Below are 24,606 nucleotides of genomic sequence, written 5' to 3'. Positions count from 1 at the left end.
ATATCAGACATGATTTGGTGTCAAAGCTGTCTACAACAGGCGGTTATAAATAGCTCACACTTTGTTTTGGGGGGTTGGAATCAAAGGTGTTTGAGAACCGATTAATTTAAATAAAGTCAGCGATTGTACACACCTGAATGAAAGGGAACACCAGGCCCACTGTGAAGTTGCACAGCCATAATACACTTCCCCCAATCAAGAAGGCTGCAGGTCGGTAGGATTGTTCAAACAGTTCAATGGTCACAATGAAAGTAGTCCCAGCTGGAAGAGAAGTCAAACATCATGTCATGTTATAGCATGGCGCTAACACTTTTAGGGTTTGAGGTTGCATTCCCACTTGGGCCAACTATGCTAAAAGTGTATGTACTCATGATACTGTAAAGCACTTTGGATTAAAGCATCCACCAGATATAATAGGAAAACTTGGAAATGCACTCAATGTGTGTGTGTTACATTTTGCTGAGAGTGAGGAGAGAATGGGAATCTGCATCATTACCTGGGCCGAGACAGAAGAAGGCGATTGCAGCCAGTATGCAGGCAAAACTCACATAGGGCGTCCATGAACCTCTATCCTGGGGGCAAAATAGAAGGTCATTTAGGTCTTTTAACTGACACAGCCATTGAATGTAGAGATATCCATATAATATATAGATAAGAGAAAAGAGAAGATAAATAAAGTATCACATTATTATAAATACTTTCTGTACCTGGATATTGAGGAAGACCGTTAGTAGACTGTAGGAGACAGCCATACCAGAGAAACCTACAATAAGGAGGGGCCTTCTTCCAACATGCTCAATCAGTAGACCCTGGAAAAAGAGACCTTTCTTTATGATTGCCTTATTCCTACTGAAACTATTACCCAACTAGTACCCAATAATACTGTGTGCGTGCTTAATGTGGTAAAATTCAGATAATATTTTGGGCTGTCGCTTGCACAAACGCAATACTAGCGCTAACACAATACTAACATAATATCAACACTGTATTATTGTATGTGTCCAATACTTTTTCATAAGTTAATCTACCATATCCCTTCAAAGCACTGGAAGGTCATTAAATAATAAAAAGTTTCTGAGACCAGCATTGGGATTACAGAAGAGGACCACATTTCAAATAGTTGACAAATATACCCTTTTGGGTAACACTTTACAATATGGTTCGCTAGTTAATGTTTAATTTTGTAGTTAATTAATGATTGATGAACTGCTACTTGATATATTGGTTAGCTACTCACTACCTCTTAGTCACCATTAAGTAATATCCTGTTAAGTAATTAAGTACTTACTAAAGAATCAAGAACGATATTGATAACTTACTTAGTCACGAGTTAATAGTATAAGTGATGTAGTATCAATCTCAACATTACTTGGGGGGCACAGAGTATTGTGTAATGCTCAAGTAACAATAAATAAGGGTTAACTAATATTCACAACATGAAGACAACTCTGGAGCATGATAAGGAAGACTGAACATCTGCACATGATGGAGGATGTTTGAAAGTCTTCCACAAGGGGCCACACAATGGTGGAGCCACTGAGTCACACGTGATTAGTATAATTAGGAGAACTAACATAATACTGGTATGTTCCCATGTTACTTCTTTATATGATCATACATACTACATAATTCATTAACATTATAATTACCATTGGCTAACAGAGAGGTAATGAATACATAACCTGTGACATAATAATAAACTAAACTGTTAGTGATGTTGTTCTTGACTCATTAATAAGTGCTTAATCACGGGTTTCCGCGGGTCCTTAAAAAGTCTTAAAAAGTCTATAATCCAATAATCTGAATTAAAACTTAAAATGTCTTAAATACGATTTTGACAGGTCTTAAAAATTGATTGGATTATGAAGTTAACGTTACTTTTATAAAGTTGCATTAACTTCAGTCTCGCTTTTAAATGTGTTTTGGGGAAAAATGTGTATTGATCACGCTGTAACAAAACTACAAAACGAAACCAACATGGAACCAATAATGACTAATGCAAACTGTGCAGCCCGTTCAGAATTTATCGGCGCACACCCAGCTAGTGTGTTGCGATGTGGTGTGTGGGCTAACGTTACTTTCATCTAAAATGGGAAAGTGCAAGTTCAACGAGATCCGGCTCGAGAACAGCGAATTTAGTGCTTGGTTGAAGCCGGTTGAAAACACATTTGAAGCCCGCTGCACCTTGTGCAAGAAAACGCTGAAATTAGGAACATTGGGTATAAAGGCATTAGAGTCGCATGGGAAGTCTGAAAAAGATAAAGCCGCCATAAAAAGCCAGCAGCAAACGCCTGCCATCACCCAATATTCTGGTTTCACATCGGGAGCATCAAAGTCCAGATGCAACTCCTGCAACTCCGGTAAGCGACCTCCGGACAGCGTATGGATCTATGCCAACATTAAAAGCGGAGGTGCTCTGGACTGTACACACGGATCTATGATATCCTATAATGCAATAAACAATAAATATAATAAATAACTGTATGTGTGTGTGAGCTGCTAGGGATTCACTGACTTGCTCATGGACACTTTGGTTTTTTGCTGACATGGGGCACAAATCATCTGGTTTAAGGATGGTGTCTTTAACCACCTCCATCCTGCTGCCCCAATATTTATTGTTATTTATTTATTCATTTATTGTTAAAAATGCTCATATCCTTTGTACTTTTTTTTGCCAGTATGGACGTGAAATAGGTCTTAAATTTTCATAATGGTCTTAAAAAGGTCTTAAAAAGTCTTAAATTTAAGTTGTTGAAACCAGCAGAAACCCTGTAAGAGGTAGTGAGTAGCTAACTGTTATATCAATTAGTTAATCAGTGATTAACTACATAAACACTAGCAACTAGTGAACCGTAATGTAAAGTGTTATCATCAAAACAAATCAAACCAAATGTGAAAATTGGAGAAGAACAACAATATGCTTCTCATTCCTAAACTAGATGGCACTCAGTAGAGTGCACACCTCCGCCAACGCAATGCAATTGTCAATATATGCCAGTTCCACATGTCGGATTTTCACCAAAAGTTAATATTTCTTCCATGCTGTCAGGAGATGCACACAATTTCATGACTGGACCTGAAGTAGGACATGAGATATGCCTGTTCAAATTTTAATCACAATTGTAAGCATTTTAGCCAATTACCACAACACTACGTGGCCAGTCAGCACTATACTTGTTCAGTGGCCATTAGGGCTGCCCTTCTACCACTGTACCAAGTTTGGGAAAAACTGGCAGGGCGGTTATGTCTATAGGAAATGAGCTCTCTAGTGCTCCCATGTTGTTTGATTGGGCCAGTAATGGAATAATTATGTCTGCTGATACGCACACAAAGTTTCATGACATTGCGTGAATCTGTTCGGAAGTTACGTGCCTTTTTATGAGAAGCCACGCCCACTGCCAACGCCCCCTTTTGGCCAGTCACTGTGAAAAGTTCATAAGCAATTTTTTCCCCCATGACCAAACTTTCCACCAAGTTTCATGCAAATCCGTTCAGAACTTTTGGAGTTATCCTGCCAGACGTAACGGAGCGAAAACATAACCCCCGTCCAAATCCTTTGGAGGAGGTACCCTTGAGCAGGGCACAACTGCTACGGTGTGTGTGTGTGTGTGTGTGTGTGTGTGTGTGTGTGTGTGTGTGTGTGTGTGTGTGTATAGCCACCTTCCCCTTGCAAGTATTTTCCCAGGGTGTTGATTTCAAAGTGTTCTTTGTCAAACTGCATGGCTAAATTAGGGCTAAACCTCATGTTCTAGGTAGATGCCTGTAACATTGTCATACTCACAGAGGTAACAGCAGAAATGACTTCTATGCCACCGATGCTCAAAGTAATGTAGGTGACCAAACTGTCCATGATGCCAGCATCAGTTAGGATCAAATTGGTGTAGTATACAAGCTGAAAGTATAAGAGTCAACAAAAATTCATTACAGATTTTATATATTAGAGGACTGTGTCAGAAAGAACAGTGTACTAAAGTGCACCTTACACTGTATTTAAAGGATAAGGCCGGTGTTTTGTAATGCTTTGCTTACCGTCAACAAATCCTATGAAAATAACAAAATCAACAATGCGTTTGCTCTACTCCCGTTACTTTCTGACTTCCCACGTACCGTTTTTAGCCGTCAACCCGGAACTCATTGGCTCCAATTGTAAGCTAAAAACCTTGAAATACAGCTCACAAAAGCATAGTTTCAATTTTAAAAATCGCTAACTGTTACCACGAAAAGTCAGACTGTTGTAGTTATTACCAAATCAAATTCAAATGGGAACAAATTCTTCATTACGCCGGGGACTATTTTCGATGCTATGGAACTACTTTCCTGAGATTGCAAAGTGTTTACAGCCGGTTTATTAAGTTGTTTGAGGAAAAAGTCGGCCGGCCCTGTGCATCGTGATGATGAAATATGTTGCCCAGAGCAACGGCATGGCTCTTTGACGTGTTTTTAATCGTTTTTTTAATACAATGGAGTTCTATGGCTGCTGGGACATGAGGCTGCATTGGGCACCGGCTACATGGACGAGACTTGTTGGCAAAACAAAATAATTGCTGATTTTGTTATTTTCATAGGATTTGTTGATGGTAAGCAATGCATTAAAAAACACCGGCCTTATCCTTTAATAAAAGAATAAGTAGGAATAGGAATTAAATATTGGAACTTTAAAGCTTACTGGGACAGATGTCATCACCTCATAACTGTCTAAATTATTGACATGCAAAAGAAATACAGTTTACTTAACTCCAAAAGTTTTTAACAATTTTTTAAACAAATTTTGTTACTTTGTTTGTTGACCATGGGGAATAATGTTAATGTATTGACTCAAAGCATTTTTGACAAATCGGCACAGCTGTTGCCGATCCACGTAAATTTGTGCTACTTGCTTGTCAAATCCAGAAAGGCCAGTGTTTATCATACTACAGTAGTTGCTGCCACTCTCCACTTGGAACAGGGGGCTGTAGCAAAAATACTCATCAGCAAAGTAGTGTATGATGTCATCTGGCAACCTATAGTAACTTTTTGTGCATCTAATAGCTACTTTCCATGTAACAGTTGGCAACACTGTCTGCCAATTTGGTGGCATTTTGAGTACTTGAGTTTCAGAGTCTGTAGTCCTCTCCACCAGTCAGAAGTCATGTTGCACTAGTATCTAGCTAGTTGTCAACTTGGCCAATCAGAAGTAATGTAACACTTGCATCAAGCCTGCACTCAGCTCCACCAATCAGAACTAATGTATTAAAACCAAAGGCATTTTGTCATAGAAGGTTTGGTCCAAGATGGAGTACTGTGCGATCTTGAAGCATTTTGTTTATTTAACCCAGTGGACTCAAACCATGTGCCATGGAGGGCCGAGAGTCTGCAGGTTTTCATTCCAACCAAGGACTACACCAGGTGATTTCACTGATTAGCATTAGGGTTCGACCTGGGTTTTTTAAGGCCGATGCCGATATTTTTTAGCTGAAGCTTCCGATAGCCGATATTTTGTGCCGATATTGAACATCTTTAAATTTGAAAATTACTATGCAAAAAATAAACAAGAAAACTATTACTAGGGTAAATCCTTTTTTAATGAAATGTTTTAATAAACAAAATGAACAAAGAGAATATTGTAAATGCAAAATAAAAGTGCCATGTCAACAAAATCGTTTTTCTCTCTTCTCTCTCCCTTCATTGGTATTGTAAACAGTCTTAACTCATATTTCTGAAACAAACATATGCCAAACAGACAAAGCATATATGTCCTCATCTAAAGTGTTTGAAAAGAATAAACATTACTAAAATATTTCTCTTTTCAATAAAACATTAAATAAATAAAATGTGCAAAGAAATAATACTGCAAATGCAAAAAAAACATGTGGACTGCAGTCAGGTGAGCCATCTCTTGTAAAACCATGCTCTTGCCAGCCGCTCTTTATATTTTGTTGCACATCTAAACATGTCTTTACGGTAGTTATCGTGCCTCGAGTCAAAATAACTTTATTGGTCAGATAACGTGGAGCTACGCGGTCGCGCTAATGATAACAGGTGATGATCCGTCAAATACGTTTTTTCCTGGTTGAAAAACACTGTAATAACTAGTGGGACTGAAAACTGTGTTTTTAGAAAGGCTCTTTATGATGAGCGGGACCGCGTAGCTCCGCCATACTGATGTCATATTGATATTATGGCTAATCTACAGTGACCAGATGTCCCGGTTTGTCCGGGATTGTCCCGGTTTGTCCGGGATTGTCCCGGTTTCAAGATGGGTGTCCCGAGTCCTGACAAATATCTGTAAAACACTAAAATGTCCCGGTTTTCAACATTCACTACCAAATTGTCCCGGTTTTCACCACAATTAAAATAATAATATTTGTTTTCAGTGCTTACATAGACGTTTATCATGTTCTGTCCCGCTCATTATTACCTAACCCAATCAAAAAACATAAACAATGCACCGCGCGTCTGAATTCAACACTGATTTGTCTGTATGTGTGTCAATCAATCAATGTGTCGTTGTCAAGGCTGTTGCTAGCCTATGACGCTTGTGGCTCTGTCTGACAGAATCTGTCAGTACGCTAACGGCTAGCTGTCATGCCGAAGAGAAAGTCGCTCTTTTCTAAAGACCTCCAGAAGGCTTAGTCTTTTCTTCGTGAAGTAGCCGGCAACGAAAATGCTGCGTTCTGCACACACTGCAAGAGTACATTTTCGGTCGCGCACGGTGGAAATGCCGACATAAAAGATCATATTAAGACAGCCAAACATAAGCAGTGGCTACAAGCTAGTAGTAGCACCGTTGTGACCTGCTTCAGCGGGGCAAACGCCGGTGACAGTGATCTGAAACTGGCAGCTCAGGAGGGGACCTTTGCAACCATCTGGTGAAACACAACCAGAGCTGAAAGGTATCTGACAATCAAAAAATATGTTATATTACACCAGTGCAATCCTTGTGTTTTGTGCTTACTAGTGTTATTATACAGTTTTCAAATAAACTATGTTTTGGTGGATTTTTGGAGACAAAACATCATTTTTCGTTTGCTGAGGCGCTGTCCATGGTGTTGAAAGGTGCAGTCACTAGGTTTGCTAAGCGCTGAAATAATTGTCCCCCATCCTGATGAAAATGCCTATGGTGCGTGCATAAGCGCATACATGTGCGCATGCATGAACGTGCGGTACACTTAAGAGTCCCGGTTTGGGGGTTTGAAAATGTGGTCACCCTAGGCTAATCGGAAGCTAATATGGGGACTGCCAGCGCTGTACCGTTTACCATCTCATGAAGAACAAATGGCCGTGAAAGGGCAACCAGCCTTCACTTGAACATAAACACGTTAGTATGAAAAATATTATTTGATTGAGGTTTTAGGGATCACGCTAATGTTTATAGACAATGGTGTGGCTGCTGAGCTACTAAACTCACTGTAGTTTAGCCAGCCATCGTTTAACAGTTTGCAAAGTGAGTGAATTACACCTAACACCTGGACAGATTATTGTAAGGACTCGTGAGTTAAACGTCTGTTGTATGTGAAACTTAAGTTCAATTCTGGTCACTTTGTCAATTGTTATAGCTTACAACTGAGATAATTTACCTCTTGTTTGCAGCCATGCGGGTGGTCAGCAGCTGCTCCAAAGTTACGTGACAACAAACTGAGCTCAGCTCAGCTGCTGCTGAGCCGACAGGCAGTGGTTGAGGGTGACAGTTTTCTGAATAGCCACTAGAGGGCAAAATCAGACAAAATGGGCAGGCCAGGAGGCGAATACAGTAACCTCTTTCATATTGGGGAGCTAGAGAATAATCTATTTCATATCGGAGAGGAAAGACATGGACACGCCGATATCTGATATTCAAAAAAAGGTGGATATCGGGCCGATATATCGGCGAACCGATATATCGGTCAAACCCTAATTAGCACACTTTCAACCAGAGAGGAGGAACTAATCAGTGAAATCACCTGGGGCCTCATGTATAAAACCTTGCGTGGATTCCTCACTAAAAGGCTACGTAAGCAGAAGTCTGGAAACCTGCATACACCAAAAAATATTGTGATGTATAAAAGTTATGTACGCCCTCCAGTGTGCCAGTTTCCTTTTATAAATATCAATCAACTTGAAATTGTGCGCATGTGAACGAGCATTTACTCCCACCCCGTTAACTCCCACAATTAGCCATAAATGGTTAATGAACGCCCTTCATGAATATTGATATGCATGTAAATGTACTTGTCATTCCATTCTCTTTGTGAGAAAATAGCGAAGTCTTGGGCAAGACAAAAAAAAGATACATTTCACAGATTGTGAAATTGAAATGCTTGTTGGGAGGTCAAGGCGAAGCCAGAGGTATTATTTGGTGGCCTTAGTTCGGGTATCACCAAAAAAAATAAATAAATAAACAACTGTTTGCCAAAAAGCGAAGTGTCAGTGCCACTGGCGGGGGCGAGGGAGCTCTCTGCCCTTGACTGACGTCTCAATAATAGGGGAAACCCAAATTAGTGGCATTATGCCAGAAAAAGAGGGTGACACCGATATCAGACATCAGAGCAAGATGAGACTGTGGGAAGCGGGCAGGTATATCCTAAATGTGCCTTTTCTTTTTTGAAAGAGTGAATGTAACCACACATTCAACATTTCACACTCTTATTTGACTAATAAAACACATAAAAGACTTAAGAATAGACTTGACAAGTGTGTAATTCTCATTTTCTGACTCGGGGTATCAGACGATCGGTGCGACTGGTGGTGAAGAGCTGGCTGTAGAGGACGGCTGTGCGCCTGGCCACAGCGTCTCCATGCGCCCTGTGCGCCATGAAAGCAGCCATAGCGCATCATTACACACCATCATTGCAAGCTCTTTAGTAACCCTGTGACAGTCAGTCCAGTTGCTTAACATCTTGAGTTTATCCCAATTAAATGGGACACGAAAATTATGAGGCCGTATTGACAGTTTGTTACAAATAAGGATGCGCACTGTTTGGGTTAACTTGACGGTGTGTAAAGGCAACAAATACATGATTAAGGTCTGGATGTTCCTCTGGGATATTATTATTAGAGGTTTGATTTCACTGCTTGGCCATCAGACTCTCCATTTCACAGCGTGTCCAAAATGTGCGTACGGATGGGTCAAAGTTACCGTAGAGGTGCACACTTTCTCATGTCACGTTTACTTTTTATAAATCCCAAAATGTGCGTGGAAAGTGCCGTGCGTAAAGTTGGAGCCTGGTTTTGTGCGTACGCACCATTTATGCACGAGGCCCCTGGTGAAGTCTTTAGTTGGAATGAAAACCTGCATACTCTGGGCCCTCCATGGCACATGGCTGGAGACCCCTGATTTAACCCTTGGAAAAGCATTTACGTATTGGCGCTCTTACAATACCCATTTTTGTGAGTGTTTGTGTTTGATCACAAAGTTTCCTTACAAATGACACATATACATATACAAATATATGTAAGAAACATTTGTCAGGGCCATTTTGACTCAATTTGTGCAATTAAGGGTTAACTGAGACAATAAAATGTAAAACTCCAATGATTATCAAATCTATATATTCAGCCAGAGAAGCTTGCTTCAAAGGAGTTTGGACCATATATAGCAACGAATGGTTATACAGTTGGATTTGACAGAAAAGGCCATGCTCCCCAAGTGAATCAAAGCAGCATGCGAGAGATTCTGCGGGGAGCACAATAAAAGGCATAGTAGACATCATTCAATAATATGAAAACCATAACATAAAACCAGACATAATTCAGAGGTAGCTAGCACTAGCATCCTGTGTACAAATAATAGCAGGAGGAGGTTGTGGTGGTGGAGGGAGTTTTGGCATTGACCTGAGTCAACAGCAGCAGTGGCATGAATGATAGCAGAATGAGTGTGAGCTGTCAGGTTATAAAAACAGCCTCATTGATTTATTTGAATGTGATTGGTGAGTGAGAGTCAGCTGATACTGATCAGCTGATGTTCTCTTTGCATAGGACAGCTGATAGCCGAACAGCTGATGGCACGCACGACTTCAGTGTTCTACCTTTACTAACGCCATGCTCCATTTATAACCAAAACCAAAAATTACAACTGTAGTGATTACGTCACTAATTTGCGCTTCTACCAGTAATACATCATAGTGTGTTGGGTCTGGTCTCTAGTACGTCATTCCCTCCATTGAGGCTTCAAAGACATGCTCCCTTCCTGACCCCCAGGTCCCCAAGCATACAGACACCAATCTGCTTTTCCCCTGATTAAGACTTTCTCTCTGTGTATGAATGGAGCCTCACAGCATTGACGCCAGACAGCTGGTAGCAGGCGAAGGTGACAATCACAGTGATGATCTGCCAGCGGACAGCCCTGTTCCTCAGTAGCCCCAGGACGGAGATGATCTGCAGGTTCTGGGCCTGGCTCTCTGCCTGGACCTCTGCCAGCTCTGAGGTCACATCCTCCTTCCCCAGGAACCTTCTGAAGGCTGCCTCAAACACATAACAACCACGAGTTATCATGTGTTTCCTTCCTATGCACTTCTACGTCATGTTTTCCACTATGTTTGTTATTTAGATTTTAACAGATAAGATTGAATTTTTTAGTTATTTAGCTTTAACAGAGAGACTCTACACCCCATATCCCCACATCCAAGGTAATTCGATCTAGTTCTGTTTCTAGTGTACCATTTAACATGTGACATGTTTTTAATTAAAATGTGAATGTATTTGGTGTGTATGCCAGTCTACACACCAAATTTTTCCATTAGGGACAATAAAACTCTTAAATTAAAGAATGGAAACTTGTACATGGTGAATGTGATGGTGGACGGGCTCTTCCACACCCTCGATTTTTGATCAGTGGGTGATCAGAATTAGTGGTTATATTATAACCACTGATATATATTTATATTTATCTATAAACATTTGGGGAAACTACTTACTTTAACTCTAATAAAAATAATTCTGAGCCCTGAAATGCAAGGTGAATGTTTTGGGGGTGTTTTTGTGGCCAGTTTATACGTTTATTTTGTTCGGGCGGGTTTCTAAGATGACTTAAGTAGTTTGGATGAGTTACCAAGTTATCCGGACGAGTTATTAAGTCTTTCAGACCAAATAAACGTACAAATTGGCCACATCCAATCCTCTCCATTGTAGTAAGGATTAGAAGATTAGTATGTTTTAGAAAACTGATGAACAAGTGTCTTGTTATTGTTGTGCCATTATGCCTAATTCGTTCAGCCTTGTAACAAATGTTTTCATGATTTTGTTTAGAACCACAACTACGCTACCACTATGCTACCATAACATAGCGTGGTACTAAAAAGTCAGACTGTCATTCTTCCACCACTATTTTAACGGACACCTGGAAGCAGATGCTGCTTAAATTATTCAGACCCATCTCTAGCCTACCGTAGAACTCTTCCTAACATACAGATACAAAACTACATGGAAATCATTTCATTAAATAAAACTCTGTCTAATGCAATTCAGTAACAAATTTCATTTTAACTGTAGCACAGTAGATTTGGTGTGAACCAGGACATCTTATTAGATTAATAGACTAATTCTCAATTATACATTTACAGTATTTTACTTGTAGAAAAGGTGATGTACCTTTTTCTGCACCAGCCTTATCCTTCTTCTCCATCAGCAGGTAGCGAGGGCTCTCAGGGAGGAAGGACAGCACACTCAGCTGCAGCAGCGCGGGAAGTGCAATCAAAGCAAACAGGAAGTTCCACCTGGACTCCTGTAACCACACCCACACAACTTTGAAGGCTGATACGGATACTATTATTTAGGTTACCACAGCATTAGCAGATGGGCTAATCGGTACCATTCTTAGTGTCCAGGTTATGAGTCACCAGGACTATCTAGCTGGCAAATTAGAAAGACAGTTCAGTTAACAATCTATGCCTCAGTTATTGGACTGAATACATAATAATAAATATAGCTGCACATGGGGTCCAAGCCCATGGGGCAAATGATTTGACAGTGAGAATATAAGCTTGATTCGTCATTTTGGAAAAATGCTACAAATCACAGGAGATAAAACAGTTTGGTGAAAGTCCTGCAACTGCAGGTGAAATGGTGCCTGACATGATGCCATTTGAAAAATTGCCAATTGTGGCCTCATGGTAAAGCTATAGAGTGCAACCAAATGTGGTCCAACACACTTTTAAGCCTTCACAAACATTTATATGAAGTTTAGTTGCTCAAACATTTAGGGGTTAAAGAATTATGCAAAATTTGGTGGAGATTGAGGCAACTTTGTAGTAGAAATAAAAAAGTAGCTACTATTGCAATGTTGGCCTGAAGGCGACACTATGGAGAATGACCAAATGTGGTCTTATGCACTTTGTGCATATTTGGCGTCAAATTCTTTTGTGTTTCACAGCCAAACAGTTAGGAGTATCAAAAATCTGTGTAATAGCCATCATTTTGTATGTCTACTAATGTTTTGTACAAAAAGTTGTGGAGGTCGGATCAAGTTTGCAAGAGAAAAATCGAAAAAGAAAAGGGTCAAACTGGTGGAAAACTTTCAAGGCCGAAATGAAAAACAATAGGTGCAATGGATTTTGTTGAGCCACGGAATCTAAGGGGAAATAAATGTTGATTCTATCCTGCTAAAATCCGGCTTCAGAATGGGGAAATAAACACTTCTTATACTCCTGCAGCACAGTTTGTATTGTAGTGAATTGGAACTTTTTTTTCTTTTTCTTTTTCTTTTTTTTGCGGGGGGGTACCCACAACTGGGTACAGATCATTTGAAGGCAGAAAAAGAAGAAGAATCCTAACAAAAACTATATGGTTTCAGCAACTGTGGTGCTTGGACCCCTAATGATAACAGGAATCCCTAGAAACATAATATTACCACTGCTGACACTGTGGTAACCTAGATATGTAATCCAACAACCTGTATCATATCCATCATATCAGACAGAGAGTGGACCACAATGACCTGCCCATATCTGATTTTAAGAAAAGGCCAATGTCAGTTCAATATATCAGCAAACCGATATATTGTTGTAACTCTAAGGTAAGTACAAAATATCTAACATATAGCCTTTTCCGAATTAATTAAGATGTACAAATGTGCCATAACAACCATCTCCCCCTAATTCCCCACACCACTCACCTGGCCAAGTACCTCAGGAAGGCCCATTATCTGTCCAGTGAGCACACCCAGGTTAATCAGGATGGAAGTGAACTGGGTTATAGAGCCTCGGATATGCCTTGGAGAAATCTCTCCCAGGTACATGGGTAAGGCACTGAGAGAAATACCTTTGGACAGCGACAGAAAAAACATTACTTTTAAAGGATAAGGCCGGTGTTTTTTAATGCATTTCTTACCGTTAACAAAAATGTTATTTTCAAATCCTATGAAAATAACAAAATCAGCAATGATTTTGTTTTGCCAACAAGTCTCGTCCATGTAGCCGGTGCCCAATGAAGCCTCATGTCCCAGCAGCCATAGAACTCCATTGTATTATAAACACGTCAAAGAGCCATGCCGTTGCTCTGGGCAACATATTTCATCATCGTGATGCACCGGGCCGGCCGACTTTTTCCTCAAACAACTTAATAAGCCAACCGTAAACACGTTTTCAGTCTTTGGTAATAACTACAATAGCTTGACTTTTATGGTAACAGTTAGCGATTTTTAAAATGTAAACTATGTCTTTGTGAGCTGTATTTCAAGGTTTTTAGCTTACATTTGATTTTGTTATTTTCATAGGATTTGTTGACTATAAGAAATGCATTAAAAAACACCAGTGTTATCGTTTAACACTTTGCGGTCCAGATCTGATCTTGTCTTGGCTGTCTTACCAGGGGAAAATCAGATTCAGTCTGGTGTCTCCTTGTTTAAACGACCATGAGAAGATCAGATCTGAGCAACTAAGTATCATCACCTTCATGAAAAGAGTTTCTGATTGGAAGGTCACTGGTTTGACTGCAACAACCGGCTGGGATAAATCTGGATGGTTGAACAAACTTTCTCTCCTCTGTCTACCAAGTACCGCTATGGTGCCCTTGAGCAAGACACCCAACTGCTAAATGTGAGTGTGTGCACATGTGGAACCCCTCCCTCCCCCTGTGACTAATCCCCCAGATCATTGCTATAAACACAAATGTGTTCTTAGTCAATTAAAAAATAGTTTGCAGCATATCTGAAGAAATTCTCACCAATGTTTATCCCTAATATGAAACGGCCAATGATGAGCATCTCAAAAGAGTGAGCCCTCTCCCCCGAGGCTTGCAACACAGCAGCCACCAGTGAAAAGCAGTTGTTGACGAGCAAGGTGCCTCTCCTACAGTGACAGAAGAAGAGGATAGGGAAGGGGAGAGAGATGATATTGCATCATATTGGAGTGAGATTAGACAAGGAAGCAGATTGATGATAGCTTCAGAAAACATTTGCCTTACAGAGTGATTTAATTTTTTATTGAGTCTTATAGTCCTGTTTTCCTGAAAGCATGTGAAACAATATGCCAATGTTGTGAGACAATGCAGTTTCACTTGTTTCAAGAACATTACTAAAATACAATTGGCAATATCTTGACATACAGCACATCACTCCCCTGGTATCAAGATTATATCATTTGATTCAAGAAAATTCTTGAAACAAGTTGTGAAATTATCTCACCCTATCTCACTTATTTAAGGAAAGTAAGACTAAATACTCAAATGAATAAGATGGACAAAGTTTGGTATGACCCGGTTTGGGTATAATTGCAGGTCTAATCATCCTATTTGGAAAGACAAATTAGTCATTAGTAATGATTACAATTTTTTACTAGCCCCATGTCAATCACAGAGGAACTGTGCTTATTTTAAGATGATGATACTCATTTCAGAGGAATTCTTGAAACAAGATTATTATTGAAACAAGTCAAATTGTTTCCTGTCATTGGCAGCTTGTTTCAGTTGTTTTAAGAAAACAGATTTAACACCCACAGGAAGCTATGTTTAGTGGTTTTATGGAAGTTACGACGTTAAATCCCTTGTTGTGGTGGAGATTTCTGCAATGTAACTTACCTTCCAAGTGCTTTGACAAGAAATTTGACAACAATTGCTCCAAGCAGTCCCCCGATAGCCATTATGGAGACGTTTATGGACCACAGTAAATTGACTGTTTGAGTTCCAACAGGCGTCCCATACCTCTCAATCCATGTCTTGTTGATAAAGTTCTTTACATACTGCAGAAAAACAGACAGGAATCAGGCTTATCGTGCTTAAAAAGGAGAAGTATTCAAAGTGCAAATATAACATGAAAAAAGTAGGTGGATAGACAATCCAGTTTTTAGTTTTTTTTAATCTTTGGCATGTATAAAGGTGAAATTGCACACTGAGGTTACCCTCTCATTGTATGTCCAGAGCTTTTGTGTGTGTGTGTGTGTGTGTGTGTGTGTGTGTGTGTGTGTGGATATGTCCACCGAGCAACACCAGGGGTGCATTCCATTTGGCCAAAATGCATCTTATCCTCCGTCCTCGCAGCCTCGACTGCTTAAAATAATATAAATCCTTACCAAACCTCATTAACAGCATTTAATACTTTGCTTTACTTACAGCTAGATCTATGGTCATTTAGGAGTATAAAAACAATATTAAAGCTGCAAGCAGCGATGATCGGGCCCTCGCACTTCGCGCACGTCGGGGTGTGCCGCAGCCGCCGCATCGTTACTGGACACTGACCGATCGGCTCAGAATTTTCAGTATAGAACGTGTCATTTCCTGTGTTGCCAGTAGGTGGCGCTATGACCATAAGTAAATATTGGCCTGTAGATGTGTTCACGCCGGGACTGGCATCAAACATGTGAAGTTTGGGGCAGATTTGACCACATACAGCCGAGCTACAAACCACTTCCTGTTTTGCCAGTAGGTGGCGCTATGACTATAACTGAATATTGCCATGTCGATGTCTTGAGACCATGACACTTATCAAACATGTGAAGTTTGGGGCAGATGTAACCATGTACAGTGGAGTTACAAACCACTTCCTGTGTTGGCAGTAGGTGGCGCTATGACTATAACTGAATATTGGCATGTCGATGTCTTCAGGCCGGGACTCTCATCAAACATGTGAAATTTGGGGCAGATTTGACCATGTACAGTGGAGTTACAAACCACTTCCTGTTTTGCCAGTAGGTGGCGCTATGACAGTGATTGAAAATCGGCATGTAGAAATGTTGAGGCCGGGACACTTATCAAACATGTGAAGTTTGGGGCAGATTTGACCATGTACAGTCGAGTTACAAAGCACTTCCTGTGTTGCCAGTAGGTGGCGCTATGACAGTGATTGAAAATCGGCATGTAGAAATGTTGAGGCCGGGACACTTATCAAACATGTGAAGTTTGGGGCAGATGTGAGCATGTACGGTGGAGTTACAGGCACTTCCTGTTTCATGGCGAAACATGGAAATTCGACGCCAGGCCACGCCCACACCGTTGGAGGAAAACTCAAGCTTTTAATAACTTTTGATCGTCAAGGTCTGTTATGTACACTGAGCAAGTTTGAGATGGATCCGATGAACCGTCTAGGATTGATTGATTGATTTTATTTGGATCTCTTTTAGCCTATTGGCTAATCTTCCAAGAGTCCACATTAAAAACATTTAAGCATACAATAATTCATATTATACAACACATAATTATTGACACACATATATCATATACATACATGCATGACACATATAACCTACATACATTGACACTTATCCCGTATGGACCTACATATATACACATATTAATCTACATGTGTTCACTCTACAAACCTACTGACAGTGCAATACAATCGTATGATGATAACTACATTTAAATCTTGAAATCTTGCAATCAACAATCCAACCGCCGTACTGTTCTTGAGTGAGTTATTGTAATGAATTCCATAATTTAACAGTTCTGAAAATAAAAGTCCGTCTTCCCATTTCAGTTTTTATTTTTGGTAGTACATAATGATTTTTATCTCTTATTCTTATGTTAACTTGATGTTTATCACGTACTAATAGCAGTTTGTCCTTAATACTAACTGGCTTTTTAAACTTTTGAATTTTTGAAATTAGTACTATAGAATGTTGTCTCACATGCTCTACTACTGTGGGCCATCCCATTGTAATATGTAGTTCACTCACTCCTTTTTCAAACCCACACCTTAAGACCATTCTTGCTGCCTTGTTAAGTGTGATCTGCAGTCTCCTCATGTCTCTCTGAGCTGCATTGCCCCACACTGCACAGCAATAATTAATATGACTATAGATTAGACTATGAGATATTACCTTTAGAATGTCTTTAGATAAAAACTTTGCAATTCGTCCAACCATTCCTGCCATTTTCATCACTCTTTTAGAAAGATCTGTAATATGAGCCGTCCATGAGAGATTGTTTTGTATTTTAACTCCCAATAATTTGACTCCTGTAACCTCTTTAATTTGAACACTGCCATATGTTAAATACCATGGCTTTAATTTCTTCCTCTTTCTTGTAGTACATATAATCATATTTTTCGTTTTATTTACATTTAATGCCAATTTATTGTTTTCCACCCATTTGATGACACATTTAAAATCATTTGATAAATATTCATGCAACTGAGTTTGTGAATCTGCCACTGCAGTGATGGTTGTATCATCCGCAAACATATGTGCATTTGAGTTGGCTAACACTAAGGGAAGATCATTTGTGTATATAATAAATAACAATGGTCCGAGGCAACTCCCTTGTGGGATGCCACAGGTAATCATACGTGGAGAAGAAAAGGAGCCATTAACATAAATAGATTGCTTTCTACCGTTTAAATAAGATTTCATCCAATTAATAGCATTCTTACTGAAGCCATAATGAATTAATTTTTTAAGTAGAATTGTGTGATCTATCAAATCGAACGCTGCAGTGAAATCAAGAAGAAGTAACGACACAAGTTTACCTTGATCCAGGGCACTTAGCCACTCATCCGTCATATGTAACAGAGCGGTTTCAGTAGAATGATTTTTACGATATGCATGTTGAGCATGGGTTAGAAGGTTATTAGTTTCCATATATTTCCAAATGTGATCACTTACTACTCTTTCCAAAATTTTGCTTAAGGAGGAGAGTAAGCTAATTGGGCGACTGTTGGGTGCAGTAAAAGCTATTTTAGCATCCTTAGGAATGGGGCAGATTTTTGCATGTTTCCATTCTGTGGGAAACTTTCCTTGTTGCAAAGAAAGATCAAATAGATACTTTACAGGTCTAGCAATATATGGGGCTGCAGATTTCAACAATTTGTTGTCAATAAGATCGTACCCTGGGGATTTATTATCAGGAAGTGAAATCAAGATTTTCTCAATGTCATCTAATGATATATCTGGTAATACAAAACTGCAATTTTTCCCCTTCATAATCTTTTTGTCTACTTCACCTACCAGTAATTCATTTGAGGCATTGTTATTCATATTGGACCTGAGATCATTTATCTTTGATTCAAAATAGTCAGCAAAGTAATTGGCAATGTCTACTGGTTTTGTTCTAATCTTTCCATCAACCTCCACACTAACAGGACTTGTACTATTTGACCTACCAAGCAAACCATTCACTGTATGCCATATCTGTTTTGAATTGTTTCTGCATCCCTCAAAAGCTGTTTTATAATATAGGGTCTTTTTCTGACGATTCAATTTTACAACAAAATTTCTGCATTTTCTATATAGCATAATATCTGAATCTAATCTTGACCTAGATGCTACAGTTTTTGCCTCATCCCTCTGAAATATTGCTTCTCTTAGTTGTTGGTCAATCCAGGGGGATGATTTGGCTTTAATTGTACTTTTCCTTATAGGAGCATGGTACTCAACAACATCAGTAAACAATTTCGTAAAACAATCAACAGCACAATCCAAATCATCCTCAAGATACACAAGGTCCCATGGAACAGCGGCCAAATCTGTCTGGTAGTCTTCTAAGTTAAAATTTTTAAAACTCCGTCTTATAGTCACTCTAGGAGGTCTTTTTGGCACTTTGGTGTATTTAGTAATGCACACAATATTATGATCTGTCCACGATAACGGGACAGATTTAACATTTGAGCATTTATTCGGAGCATTACAGAATATCAGATCAATAATACTTTCAGTTCTGTGCCCAAATTTGTTTCTTGAGGACCTTGTGATATCCTGTACCATTTGAAATAAATTACGACTCTCTATATATTGAGTAAACTTAGTCTTGTTCCCATCAGAGTGACTACTTTTCCAGTCAATATTATAGTCCCCAAGCATAAATAATTCCTTCCTTTCATCCAGAGCAAGATCAATACTTTCACATATTTTATCCAGGTATAATGTGTTTGATTTTGGGGGCCTATAAACACATCCAATTAACGTTGGTTGTTGGAAAGGGAGGTGAATTTGAATCCACAGGATCTCTAGTCCATTCACACATAGATCATCCCGCACTTTGAACAGCAGATGCTCTTGAATATATAGGGCAACACCTCCTCCTCTTCTGTTCCTGTCCTTCCTTATAATATTGTATCCTTTCAAATCAATTTGTCCATTTGTTATGGTTTGGTCAAGATGAGTCTCAGTAATAGCAAGCACATGCAGATTATTCTTCTGGACAACATTTAGTATCTCATCCACCTTATTTACCAAACTGTTCACATTCACATGAGCGATATGTAAACCTTTCTTTGACAAGTGTAAATTAATAGAGTCAGTATGACTAGGTCGCGTTTTCATTCTAAAAGATAAAACAGACAGACAAGGCAGTCAAAACTTTAAAACAGCCACGGAGTGATCTCTGAATCTCTGTACAACTGCCCATCAATATATAATTTGTCCACAACTAAGGAAACTTTATGGTTTTTAATCCTATGTTCCCTAAAGATGGGAGTAAGTTTTCGCCGCCTCTCATTAATCTCCATTGGGAATTGATCATTCATCCAAAAGTTTGTACCCTTAAGGGCCTTGCCTCGGGTCTTCACTAGCTCCTTTTGTTTGAAATGCTCGAACCGAGCGATGATGGGGCGAGTTTTATTCCTCTCCTTCTTACCCAGCCTATGGACCCTCGAGAAGGAGATGTCTTGTACTGATGCCTGGGATAATTTCAGTTGTTGGCACATGAAATCCCGTATGGTTTGCTCTGAGTCGTCATTATCTCTCTCAGGAATCCCCGAAAAAATCAGATTATCCCGCATCGATCTACTCTGCACGTCAAGCAACGTTTCCTTAAGCTGTTTGTTTTCTTTCATGACATTCCCCATTGTTCTCTGAATAGTAGCCACAGTACCTTTCAATGAGTCATTCTCCTTCCTCAGATCATCGATTTGAGCTTGGCTGAATTCCAAACTTATCCTCAGGTCGCGGAGATCTTTCTGCAGCTCGACCAGTATATCCAACTTGCCAAGTCTCTCATTTATTGATTGCATCAGGGATATCTCCACTTCCATGGTTTGTTCCCCCGCACTTTCGGAAGATGTCGACCGATTTCGGGACTTTTTGGGTCGGGGAGCTCCATGACTATTCGAAGACGGCTTCATTTTCCTCGCGGCTTGATATCGTCTATCAATGAAACTTTCCAGAGCCTCAATTGACTCTGATGAATACGATGCATCCAGTTTAGTAAATATCTAATCAGAGTTTTGATTTATTGGCCAAGCGAGAAGTTAATAACTAATATCCAGAGCAAGACACCACTACAACGGCGAAACCGTTGCGTGTTGGCTGCAGCAAGCATGGGGAGCACAAAGCAAGAGGAGGAGGAGTAACGGAGTTCGTTAAAGTATGACCCCTGTAAATGGGCAAAAACGCACAATCAATTCAAAATGGCTGACTTCCTGTTGGGTTTAGGTCATGGCACCTATAGATGTTTTTTGTAGGTCTGGACATGATACATGTGCCTACCAAATTTCGTACATGTAGGTGAAACGTAGAGCGATGAGTATTTTTTTGAATTTTGTAGGGGGCGCTATTGAGCCATTTTGCCACACCCATGCGCGAGACCCATAAAATACGTAAATTTTCAGCACTTCTGACGCATGTGCAAAGTTTCGCAACTTTTCGAGCAGCTTTAGGCCCTCAAAAATGCAATTTATTTGGCCCGAGAAAAATAATAATAATTCCTTGCATTTCAATAGGTCCTCGCACCGGTCGGTGCTCGGGCCCTAATTAAAGCTGCAAGCAGCGATGATCGGGCCCTCGCACTTCGCGCACGTCGGGGTGTGCTGCAGCCGCCACATCATTACTGGACACTGACCGATCGACGCGGCTCAGAATTTTCAGTATAGAACGTGCCATTTCCTGTGTTGCCAGTAGGTGGCGCTATGACTATGATTGAAAATTGGCCTGTAGATGTGTTCAGGCCGGGAGTCTCATCAAACATGTGAAGTTTGGGGCAGATTTGACCACGTACAGCCGAGTTACAAACCACTTCCTGTGTTGCCAGTAGGTGGCGCTATGACCATAACTGAATATTGGCATGTCGATGTGTTGAGGCTGGGACACTCATCAAACATGTGAAGTTTGGGGCAGATGTGACCATGTACGGTGGAGTTACAGGCACTTCCTGTTTCATGGCGAAACATGGAAATTCGACGCCAGGCCACGCTCACACCGTTGGAGGAAAACTCAAGCTTTTAATAACTTTTGATCGTCAAGGTCTGTTATGTACGCTGAGCAAGTTTGAGATGGATCCGATGAACCGTCTAGGAGGAGTTCGTTAAAGTATGACCCCTGTAAATGGGCAAAAACGCACAATCAATTCAAAATGGCTGACTTCCTGTTGGGTTTAGGTCATGGCACCTATTGATGTTTTTTGTAGGTCTGGACATGATACATGTGCCTACCAAATTTCGTACATGTAGGTGAAACGTAGAGCGATGAGTATTTTTTTGAATTTTGTAGGGGGCGCTATTGAGCCATTTTGCCACACCCATGCGCGAGACCCATAAAATACGTAAATTTTCAGCACTTCTGACGCATGTGCAAAGTTTCGCAACTTTTCGAGCAGCTTTAGGCCCTCAAAAATGCGATTTATTTGGCCCGAGAAAAATAATAATAATAATAATAATAATTCCTTGCATTTCAATAGGTCCTCGCACCGGTCGGTGCTCAGGCCCTAATAATAATAATTCCTTGAAATACAATAGGGCTTCGCACCGGTCGGTGCTCGGGCCCTAATAATAATTCCTTGCATTTCAATAGGGCTTCGCACCGGTCGGTGCTCGGGCCCTAAAAACTTTGTTCATTGCTGGTTAGATGTCACATAGCCTACATGATCACTGCCTAACCCAAGTCACAAAAGCATAAAAGTTCGACAATAACGCACAGACACACATCAGCTTAAGATGCTTTGCTTCCATGAGGTAGACAAGGCTCATTAGGGCATGACATCGATGAATTACACATTAATCTTAACTTTGTGTGTGTTTCTATGTGGATAAAACTAGACAGCTGTCATCCGTGGAGGGGAAGGGGATACTGGGCAAGGAGCGTCAAACGCCACGCTTCAAACATCACGTACGAGGACATTCCAGTTGACAGGACACGTTTCACTCGCTTCCTCTCCTCTCCTCAAGGAGGAGACACGAAGCGAGGACAAATCATTATCAAATGGAATGCAGCCCAGAACAGTAGACAGGGGCAGCAAGTGACAGATTGCAGTGAAATCAATGGCTGATAAGGTGGCAGTTAAAATAGGTAGCTTAGTAGAGAGACTGTCCTATAACTGGAAGGTCTCTGTCAATTCCAGCACCAGCCATGTTTCTTGTCAGAGTGTCCTGGAGCAAGACACTGACCCCCTACCTGCTCACTCATTCTGACTCACTCTGGTAAGACCATTAGTTTGGCCAAATGCCTAAAATGTGAGCTGTAAATAAATGGGTTTTGAGGCCATGTCCACACTAAGCCGGGTAAATTTGAAAATTGAGTTTTCGTGTCGTTTGCGTCCACACTAACGTTTCCATGCCGTTTTCTAAAAGTTTCCCGTCCACACTAATATGCAAAAAATATAGGAAAATGGTGAAATCTACCCTACTGGGCATGCGCAAGCCTCCGACCCATGACGTTTATGTCGTTACCACCGTGGTTACCACTGTTTACGGAAGTGTTGTCATGGCTGCAGTAGCAGAGCCTTAAGCGCCAACAAGATGTCCAAATCACGACAAAAGACGGACAAAAGTGAGCCAGACTTCTTTGTCTGGACAGACGACGAAGTTGAGTTGCTTTTGAAAGTAACAAATGACTACAAGACCGCCAAGGCCACAGAGAATATAGACTGAGAGTCTTTTGGGAGTGTGACAACCACCTGAGATCACATGACAATCCCACGTCAGCATTTTGGATAAGCCCTGTTTTCCCCGTCCACACTACAACATGAAGCTTAGCTGGCATTTTCAGATGTATCCACTTTGGAGAGCGTTTTCAGAAAGCTCAGTTTTCGGTGGTTGAAAACGCCGTCTTAGTGTGGATGGAAGTCCAAAACGGAGAAATAAAGATGCGTTTTCAAATTTACCCGGCTTAGTGTGGACAAGGCATGAGCCTGAACATTACTTCAGTTGAATCCTCGTTGTTGGATGGTTTCAAAACATTTTCTACCTGGCCCATTTAACTTTCTGAGTAATACATTTTCAATATTGCTACTAACGAGGGAGAATCAGTAGCAGAACCAAAATACACGGCTAGTTACCTCCGCCAAGGAGGTTAGTTTTTTTGGAGCGGATCTGGATCCGACTCACGAACAAGCAATGATAGCACGAACCTTGGCGGAGGTCTGCGCTCTCCAAGTGCCCTTCTAGTTAGCTAATAGCAGAGGTGGGACCAAGTCATTGTTTTGCAAGTCAAGTAAGTCTCAAGTCTTTGCACTCAAGTCCAAGTCAAGTCCCAATTCAAGACAGGCAAGTCCCAAGTCAAGTCCAAAGTCAAGACTGACAAGTCCCAAGTCAAGTCCCAAGTCCTAAACTTTGAATTTCGAGTCCTAAACAAGTCATAGTGGACGCAGTGGACGCAACGGATAGCTGTAACGTTAGCTAAGCATTGGCTCGCTAATTCCGTTAATATATTAGCCTCGACTTACCGTTCTTTGTGCAGCTTCAAATGTCGAACGAAGTTGGAAGTTGTTGCATCTCCGTCTGTAATTTTCGACCCGCACGTTTTGCATACTGCAATTCGTTTTTGGTTGACCACCGCGTAGTTTTTGTATGCAAACAAAATTATCTTTGGTATCATTTTTTCTAACTGGTGCTCAGTAACATAACGTTACTTCTTCATGGTTCTCTCCTGCAACTTGATTGGATGCTGTCAGATTGGTTCAAACAAAGTGGATCTGGGAAATGAAGTGTCGACTTGCTGGGAATGAATAGCGTTAACGTTAGTTTATTCAGGAAATGAAGGGAAATGAATTGATTCCTGGCACACTTTTTAAATAACATACGTTTTAATCTTTGGGTTTGGGAGAAGGTATCAAGTCTTTTCAAGTCAAAAGGCTCAAGTCCAAGTGAAGTCACGAGTCATTGGTGTTAAAATCCAAGTCGAGTTGCAAGTCTTTATTGATTTTGTCAAGTCGAGTCGAAAGTCATCAAATTTGTGACTTGAGTCTGACTCGAGTCCAAGTCATGTGACTCGAGTCCACAACTCTGGCTAATAGTATGACTCACCAGAGCGGGAGCGTTGACCACTGACAGATTATATCCGTAGAGAAACGATG

General features: G+C 40.4%; 1 protein-coding gene across 2 annotated transcripts in view; it reads right to left on the bottom strand.

Moving 5' to 3' along the window:
• lim2.2 (lens intrinsic membrane protein 2.2) overlaps window positions 1-24,606 on the bottom strand; it is a 44,830-nt gene extending 20,224 nt beyond the window's left edge. The window contains exons 1-4 of one of the 2 annotated variants that reach the window (XM_078285497.1): window positions 24,557-24,606; window positions 14,968-15,128; window positions 14,116-14,240; window positions 13,067-13,212 (exon numbers count right to left, since the gene is read on the bottom strand). In XM_078285497.1, coding sequence (XP_078141623.1) covers window positions 13,067-13,212; window positions 14,116-14,240; window positions 14,968-15,029 — 333 coding nt within the window. In that variant the 5' untranslated portion in view covers window positions 15,030-15,128; window positions 24,557-24,606. Of the gene's footprint in view, window positions 1-13,066; window positions 13,213-14,115; window positions 14,241-14,967; window positions 15,129-24,556 lie in introns of those variants that run through there. The other variant, XM_078285498.1, reaches the window with a different exon arrangement.

Source organism: Centroberyx gerrardi, chromosome 9 (genome assembly GCF_048128805.1).
Source record: "Centroberyx gerrardi isolate f3 chromosome 9, fCenGer3.hap1.cur.20231027, whole genome shotgun sequence".
Taxonomy (NCBI): Eukaryota; Metazoa; Chordata; class Actinopteri; order Beryciformes; family Berycidae; genus Centroberyx; species Centroberyx gerrardi.
This window is presented reverse-complemented; position numbering and strand designations above follow the sequence as displayed.